The following is a 9,171-nucleotide window of genomic DNA, read 5'->3' on the forward strand; positions in this document are numbered from 1 at the left end:
TAACAAAGAGCAAAAAAACAGTGTCTCAAACAAAAAAACATGCGCCATAATGTGCCATGGCACGCCATATCACGCCTTGCTACGCGCCACGCCTAACAGCAACATTATGAAGCTTTTCGTAACGGCGAAGCCACGCCTCACGTCATGGCGCGCCTTTTAGAACACTATATATATATATATATATATATATATATATATATATATATATATATATATATATATATATGAAAGTAACAAGATGAAAAAAAAATAAAACAGTTACAAAAATTTATAGCTAAAATAAGGTTTTTTCAGCAAAGCTACCCAATTGATATGTATAGAGTTTTTTCGTGTACAATTCTTTTTTTTTTTTAAAACAGCAAATATATTAATATATCAAAAACCTAAAAAAAAAAGAGGCTTTATCAAGTTGTGTGCCTCATGGTTTTATGTCACTGCCACGGCCATGAATATCCTCTCCGCCTATCCTTTATCAAACAATCTAGATCCGTCTCTTAAAAAAGCACCATATCCGGTTCTAACATAAGCCCCTTGGAAATCTATAGGTAGCTATCTAAGGCCAGAGACATTGGTGTTAAGGTTGCCACACTCCATCTAGCGGTCACTTAGAATTTACCATTGCATCTAAATTTTACCATTTAAAGGACATGGGTTGTTAGTTGTTACCATTGTAATGTTATTTTTTTTTTTAAATTAACTTATATTAAAAATAATCAAGTTAAACAAATTATTTTAACTTAAATTTCATTAGACTTCAAAGAAAATTATAACAAACCTAAAAAACAACATAGAATTTAAAAATACAAAACATCAAAATTAAAATTACCAAACCAATATATGTTCTGTGAAAACTTTACGAAGAACATGATGAGTCTCAACGTCATGAATTATTGCTCTCATCGCCAATTGCTCCTCACTTCCAACGTCAAAAGCTTGTGTCGGTGGAACAATCTCGTGTTCATTATACTCACATATTGGATTTCTTTCATCTGTAAGAATCATATTATGGAATATGATACAAGTATACATTACCTCACTCATTTTCTTCTCATCAACAAAAAGTGTGGTGTATTTAAGTATATACCAACGTTTTTTAAGAATATCAAACGCTCTTTTAACATCCTTCATCGTTTTTTCTTAAAATTACCAAACCAATATATGTTCTGTGAAATCTTTACGAAGAACATGATGAGTCTCAACATCATGAATTATTTCTCTCATCGCCAATTGCTCCTCACTTCCAACGTCAAAAGCTTGTGTCGGTGGAACAATCTCGTGTTCATTATACTCACATATTGGATTTCTTTCATCTGTAAGAATCATATTATGGAATATCATACAAGTATACATTACCTCACTCATTTTCTTCTCATCAACAAAAAATGCGGTGTATTTAAGTATATACCAACGTTTTTTAAGAATATCAAACGCTCTTTTAACACCCTTCATCGTTTTTTCTCTTGAGCTCTATTAAACTTCAACCTTTTTGTGGCATCACTAATTTTACGGCCAATTAAAAACTTTTTCTTTATGCTTATGTACAATATAGTATTCTTTTATTGGCGCGGAATTTGTGCCAAAATATTATTTTAATCAAAGCAATTTTGAAAAAAACGGTTTCATTAATATATAAAAACTTGAGATGTCGTAACTGATACAAAACATAAGCATAAACATGCCTTAACAGGCTTCACAACCTCTTAATATACTAAATCCCTATGTTTCCTCGATTCTCTTATCATATCCAAATATCATTATCTAAATACAACTGTACCGCTACATGTGATACAAAGAAACTGAGGGGGTCAAGTTGGAAGGCCTGGTGATTACATAGGGTTTTCAACACACAATAATATAATTAACTTGTTTAATTACATATTTCACATCAAACAATTAACCCGATTACCCATCCCTGTTTTCTTATATATTCATCTATAAGGACTAGTCCTAAGGGCCATCGCATGCAATAGTTAGACAATAGTGGTTTAGGGAGTTCGTAGCAATAAGGCAACCATGAGGGAAGTAGAGTACATTGCTCAAAAACACATTTCATCAGCTACAGGTTGTGAACCTGCCAGTCTTCCACTGGACTATTTACAATAATGTCACACCCTAAACCGGAACGACGGAAACGTTCGGAGGTGGAGGACTTCATGTACAGTATCACAACAATTGAATAATAGTAAACAAAGTAACAACAACCATTGCATTGATAATATATTGTTTACATTGTGTTTACAACATTGTTTGTATATAACAAAAATATAGACGTGACACCATGAATGATCCGTCTTCTCAAAAACCTGTAGTGTACCTGTCTATTGGTTCCCTGAGAATACAAGTGATTTTGAAAGTGTATCAACATTTAAGTTGGTGAGTTCATAAGTATGTTTTTGTGATGGAAAACTTGTCATTGTTCTTTGAAAATGTTAGTATGTTCTCCAAGAAAATCCTATATTTTCTATTTTAAATGTATTGTAGTCTTGATGCCATAAGACAAAAATGCATAATAATTGTTGTACTCAGTTAATAGTATTTCATAGTCTTATTAATAAATAAAAATAAGTGAAAATGTATGTTTCTCTGAAATGTAAGTTTCTCTGTACTGGAAAATAGTATTTTGTAGTGTACTTGTATGAAAACTCTGTAAATTTGTGTGCCTGGATCCCACCAGTTGTAATGTAAAATAGTGTATTGTAGTTCTATCATTTAATAAAACTACTTGAAGTTGTTTATGTATTCTTACACTAATTGTATTGTTCAATACCAAGAATCAAGGTGATTTCGTTCTAAATCCTACCAAGAAAAAGGCTATTTTCAGTCCTTAAGGTTCAACCGAGGATGAGTTTTTGGTCAACAAAAGAGATTTCGGTAAAGGTTTGCAACCCGAAGGTGGGACCTTGCAGGGGTTTTTCGGTGGAGATGATTTCGGTTTATCATGAATTCATTTTTGGTGATTTCAGCCAAGGTGTTTTAAATCCCAAATATTTAAAACACTTATATAATAAAATAATTTCCATGTGTTAAACCATATTTAAGCTTTAACAAATTAATAAATTAACAATTTAACTTTTATTTAGCAAGATTGACTTTTGTTGACTTTTATTGACTTGAAAATAAAGGGTTGTTACATTATCACCCAGTTAGACGGAATTTCATCCCGAAATTTATTCTATAGAGAGTACTCATGGACTAGGGAAAATATGCGGGTACTTTTGTTTAATCTGATCTTCTCGCTCCCAAGTGAATTCATGTCCTCGCCTGGCATTCCAAGGAACCTTCACTATTGGTATGCGACTTTGTTTCGTTCGTTTGACTTCCCTATCCATGATTTCTACTGGTTCTTCCACGAATTACAGACTCCTGTTTATCTTGATTTCATCGAGTGGAATCACAAGAGTCTCGTCGGATAGACACTTCTTTAGATTTGACACATGGAAGACAGGGTGTACATTATTAATTTCTTGTGGTAGACGAAGTTTGTAAGCTATTGAACCGATTCTAGCAAGAATTTCGAACGACCCTATGTACCTTGGATTTAGTTTTCCAAGCTTTCCAAAGCGTATCATGCTCTTCCAAGGTGAGACCTTCAGCAGAACACGTTCACCCACCTGGAATTCCAAGGGTCTTTGTCTCTTATCTGTGTAGCTCTTTTGCCTGTCTCTAGAAGCTTTTAGTCGTTCTCAGTTGTTTCTCTTATGATCTCTGGGCTAGTGAGAGTGTTGTCAGGAACATGCCCTCTAGCTAGTTGTGTGTCACCTACTTCTGCCCAACACAGAGGGGATCTGCACTTGCGGCCATAGAGGGCTTCGAACGGGGCAACCTTGATACTAGAGTGATAGTTATTGTTGTAGGAGAACTCAACAAGTGGCAAGTGGGTATCCCATGCTTTACCAAAGTCGATCATGCAAGCTCTCAACATGTCTTCCAAGGTTTGAATAGTTCTCTCACTCTACCTGTCAGTTTGTGGATGGTAGGTTGTACTTATGTCCATCCTAGTTCCCAGAGATTTCTGTAGTGACTACCAAAATCTTGAGGTGAATCTATTGTCTCTATCAGAAATTATAGAGATTGGCACACCATGCAATCATATAATTTCTTTGATGTAAGTTCTGGCCAATTTCTTCATCTTGTCTGTTTCGTTTGTTGGTAGGAAGTGGGCGGACTTGGTTAATCTGTCGACGATCACCCAAATGGTGCCATGACCACCTGGGGTCTTAGGTAACTTGGTTATGAAATCCATTGTAATCCGCTCCCACTTCCACTAAGGTATCTCTGGTTGTTGCAATAGACCTGAGGGCTTCTGGTGTTCTACCTTAACTTTAGCGCAAGTTAGACACTAGCCCATATAGGTAGCAATTTCCACTTTCATGTTCGGCCACCAATAGAGTTTCTTGAGATCCTTATACATCTTATCTGAACCTGGATGAACGGAGTATCGAGTCTTGTGGGCTTCGTTCATGACAACTTCTCTGTAGCCACCAAACTTCGGTGTCCAGATCCAGTTCATGAGATAACGAACTTCGTCACCCTTAATCTCTAAGTGCTTCTCCATTCCTCTTAAGGCTTCATCCGCCACATTATCAGGCTTCAAGGCTTCTATGAGCCTCTTTGATTTTTGTGGACAGATGTGAATGGATGGTTATGGTTAGTGCTTTTACTCTATGACCTGAGCACTCCTTTCGATTAAGGGCATCTGTTACTACGTTGGCTTTACCGGAATGATAACGAATTTCACATTTGTAGTCATTAAGTAGTTCTACCCATCGTCTTTGTCTAATGTTAAGCTCCTTTTGGTCGAGTATGTGCTGAAGACTTTTGTGGTCGCTGAAAATAGTGCACTTTGTACCGTAAAGGTAGTGTCTCTAGATCTTCAGAGCAAACACTACTGCTCCCAGCTCAAGATCATGAGTAGTGTAGTTGACCTCGTGTGGCTTTAGCTGTCTCGAGGCATATGCAATAACCTTTACTCGCTGCATAAGCAATCAGCCAAGCCCCTGATTAGATGCATCGCAATATACTACGAAGTCTTCTGTCCCTTCAGGAAGAAAAAATAGGTGCGCTGCACAGGGCTTGCTTCAGCGTTTGGAACACAGTGTCTTGTTTCTGTCCCCAACTAAAGGTTACACCCTTCTGAGTCAGGGCAGTAAGTGGTTTAGGAATTTTGGAGAAGTTTTGTATGAACTTGTGGTTGTAGCCAACAAGTCCTAAAAATTGGCAGATCTCTATGGGCGTTCTAGGTGCTGACCAGGTCTCGATTGCCTTTATTTTGGAGGGGTCCACATGTATTCCTTCTTCCCTGACCACATAACCAAGGAAATTTACCTTCCTAAATCCGAAACTCGCAATTTGAGAATTTCGCATAAAGCTTTTCTGCCGTTAATATTTCTAAGACTTGTCTCAGGTGCTGGCTATGTTCTTCCTTACTCCATGAGTAGAAAGTATATCATCTATGAATACTATCACGAATTTCTCTAGGAAGGGACAACATACCCGATTCATTAAATCCATGAATACCGCAAGTGAATTTGTTAGATCGAAGGGCATTACTACAAACTCGTAGTAACCATAACGAGTTTGAAATGCTGTTATGGGAGCATCATTTTCCTAGACTCGTAATTGGTGATACCGTGATCTTAGGTCAATTTTTGAAAAGTAGCTTGCACCTTGGAGTTAATCAAATAGATCGTCTATCCACGAGAGAGGGTATCAGTTCTTAATGGTAAGCTTGTTTAGTTCGTGGTAATCTATGCACATTCGGAAAGATCAATCCTTCTTCTTTACGAACAGGACCGGTACAACCCAGGGTAAGAAGCTCGGTCGGATGAATCCCTTACTGAGTAGTTCGTTTAATTGACTGTATAATTCATGCATCTCCGCTGGTGCTTGACGATATGGGGATTTGGCTACGGGGGTAGCTCCAGGAATCATGTCGATTCAGAACATGACTTGGCATTTAGGAGGGACTGATAGTGTCATATTTATACACATTTCTTGGTAGTATTTTAATACATTTTAAGCTATAATTTGGTTAATTGAAAAGATATTTGGTACTTATATTGTTTAAATTATATTTTGCAGCCAAAAGTGGGCGTTCTCGAAGAAATTGATTGAAACCGACAAAAGTTGGATACTTGGAGGACTGGAGCTGAAAAAGATACAAAAAGGATGTTGCTAGACAGCTTGACCCATCGTTAGTATTTTGACCATATCTTAGGACTCGTAACTCCGATTGATGAGATTCAAAATGATATGAAAACTAGACAAAATTTCGGACGACTTCTTTTTGTATGAAATGCTAATTCCCAGTTCTCACGACGTGAGGAGTATAATCTCACGACGTGAGATTGATTCTTCTAGAATATAGCTACGTGGAATGCAGTTTCCTTACTGAACACGAATTCTACTGATCTCACAACGTGAGACCCTAATTCTCACGATGTGAGACGCGATTTTTGGAAACTATAAATATCCATTAGCATATCGACTTTGAGGGGGTTGGATATGATTTCCTGGAGTTATAATCGAGTTTAGAGGTCAGAAAAGTGAGAAAAACACCTTTTAAAGGAGGGATTGTTTGAAGATTAAACCGCTACATCCGGTTTGCATTAATTTAATAATGTCAATGTATTATGAACTTGTGTGTTTACTTTCAAATATGAGTAGCTAAATTAGTAGACTTTCGTTTAGCTAGATGAAACCTTGAATCTATGGCTTAGTTTATTAATTTATGGATTTTATAAGTTGGTTTTGTGCATGTGTTTGATTATCATTACCTAGCTTGTTAACGTTTGTGAATTTGTTGCTTTAATTTAGGTATTGTGTAGCTTAGTGGCCATTAAATTACATGAACTTGGTACCTAGTAGTTTAGTGACTATTAAATTGCTAGAGCTAGGATCGACCAAATCTTAGATAAGTGATAAAAGTAACTAATTTAGCTGTGCTAGAGAACATAAATTATGACCATAATTGTGTTTCTTAGATAAATCTTACATATCCTATCTATAATTAATAACTAATTCTGTGTTTTGCTTATGTATGACCATACAAGGTAGTTCATGAATTGGTAAAAAGATTAGTAAATTTGGACATGAATTACTAATTGAATACTAATTGGTGACCAACTTTAATAATCCATAGTTAGTAGCTAACCATAAAGTAGAAGTCGATTCGAACTAAACGGAAGTGTTTTTAGAATATTGATTAAAATTATCAATTAATTGTTAAAGTTTGTCTGAACTTGTAAAATCAGATAAAGACCATTTTTAACATTTGCTTGTTTTAGGTTAATTTTTAGTGATTAGGTTAATTAATTAAATCTGTTCTCTAAGTTCGATACCTGAATGTTTGTGCTATACTATTTGCGAAAAGGTCCACTGCCTTTAGTCGAATAGCTAGTTAGATAGTTGGTAAAACTAGTAGGTGTAGTATTTCAACACATCAGGGACTCCTAGAAGATCTTCGGGAAAGATGTTAGGAGAATTACAGACTTCAGGAATGCTCTCGATGTCTTTTACTTCTTGTCTTTCATTGACTACATGAGCTAAGATTGTGTGATACTCTTTACACATACATTTTTGGGTTTTGATGCAAGAGATGATGTGAAGGTTTGTACCGGGTTTTTCGCCACAGATAATGAGGGTTTCGTCGCTTGGCAAATTAAGGCGAATGGCCTTTTCGTAGCATAGGATATCAGCATGGTGAGGACTTAACCAATCCATACTGATGATGACGTCAAAGCTTTTTATTGAGACTGGCATAAGGCCGATTTGGAAAGAATAGTCGTTTAGCGTGAGGGTACAGCATATGAATACGTTGTTAGTGCTTTCTGTTTTCCCGTTTTCCATCTCGACGGTGAATGATTCGTTTAAGGATTCTGGTTTTTGTTTGAGTAGATATTTAAATTTATGGCTAACGAAACTCCTCTTCGCACCACTATCAAAGAGTATACATGCATAAGAGTTATCGAGAGGGAACGTACCCATCACCACCATGGGATCTGTTATGGCTTCTTCCTGTCTGATAGCTAGCACTCTTCCCACACCACCAACATTCTTTGCTTTTCGGGCAATCCCTCTTGTAGTGTCTTGTTTCTCTACACCTGTAACAAGCTTGGCTTACTCCTCTGATGGGGGCCTAGTTGATTGATTGCGTTGGCGCCTTATAGAAACGATCGGTGTTCCCCTTTCTGTTGCAGTTCTTGCAATGCCTTTCTCTGCAAACTCCCATGTTATGGAAGTTGCATTTATTACACAGTGGAAGATTTCCAGCATATGGACTGGGAGGTACTGGAGGAGCAGGAGTAACAGCAGGAACAGTAGCAGCGTGGACTGCCATAGTTTACTGTTTCTTTGAGGACTCATGTGATGAGTGCCCCTTTCTTTTGTTCCAGAATTTCTTTTCATTACTACCTTCTTTGGGTTGCTCAAGGATGGCTTTCATGAAGCCTTGGCGTACTCCATGATCCACGAGGGTCTGTGCCAGATGCTTGCCACTATCAAAAGTAAGTGGATTTGCAACTATTACGTTCCCTTGGATCCGAGGAGATAGTCCCCAGATATACCTCTCCACTTTCTTACTTTCCGGGGTGACTATCCTGGGGCAAGGAGTAGCCAGGTCACTAAATCTGGCTATGTATGCAGCAATATCGGAGCCCTTCATCGTCAGCGCCTAGAGCTCTTGCTCTAACTTTTGTACCTTGCCCCTCAGGCAGTATTCTGCTAGCATAAGTTCCTTAAAGTCTTCCCAGCTCATGGCATTGGCTACTAGAAGCGTCAATGACTTGACATGGTTGTTCCAACATGAGAGGGCTCTGTCTATGAAAGTGAATGCTGCAAATTTTACTTTTCTGGCTTCAGGGCATGCACAGATCTCAAATACCGATTCGGTCTTCTTGAATGAATGTGTTAAAGCAATGACACCTATGGTGCCATCAAAGGATTTGGGTTTAGCGTTTGTGAAGTCTTTGTGGGAACACTCCCTTAGGTGTTCGTAATTATCTCTGTGGTTAGAAGGGTTGGCACCACTACTCGCCCCACTGGCTCCACTTGTGTTAATTTGCATCATGGCAGCTGCCACAACGGTGGTTACTTTTGCTTGAAAAACAGTAGGGTCATACTGAGGAGGTGGTGGGGGTGGTGGATTCGTCGACGTGTTGTTTTTGTTCCTGT

At 37.6% G+C, this 9,171-nt stretch overlaps 2 protein-coding genes across 2 annotated transcripts; both read right to left on the bottom strand.

Moving 5' to 3' along the window:
* Positions 1-747: 747 nt before the first annotated feature.
* On the bottom strand, positions 748-1,128 carry LOC145059863 (uncharacterized). Its single transcript, XM_079007633.1, has 2 exons — positions 827-1,128; positions 748-775 (listed from the first exon to the last, which is right to left on the bottom strand). The coding sequence occupies exons 1-2, from the start codon at positions 1,126-1,128 to the stop codon at positions 748-750; spliced, it is 330 nt and encodes a 109-aa protein (XP_078863759.1).
* A 6,288-nt stretch (positions 1,129-7,416) lies between these two features.
* LOC145059864 (uncharacterized) lies at positions 7,417-8,338 on the bottom strand. The gene is made up of 2 exons (XM_079007634.1): positions 8,254-8,338; positions 7,417-8,102 (listed from the first exon to the last, which is right to left on the bottom strand). The coding sequence occupies exons 1-2, from the start codon at positions 8,336-8,338 to the stop codon at positions 7,417-7,419; spliced, it is 771 nt and encodes a 256-aa protein (XP_078863760.1).
* Positions 8,339-9,171: the final 833 nt, after the last annotated feature.

The sequence above is a fragment of the Lactuca serriola genome, chromosome 6, assembly GCF_051521515.1.
Source record: "Lactuca serriola cultivar US96UC23 chromosome 6, Lser_US96UC23_V15, whole genome shotgun sequence".
In the NCBI taxonomy this organism is placed as follows: Eukaryota; Viridiplantae; Streptophyta; class Magnoliopsida; order Asterales; family Asteraceae; genus Lactuca; species Lactuca serriola.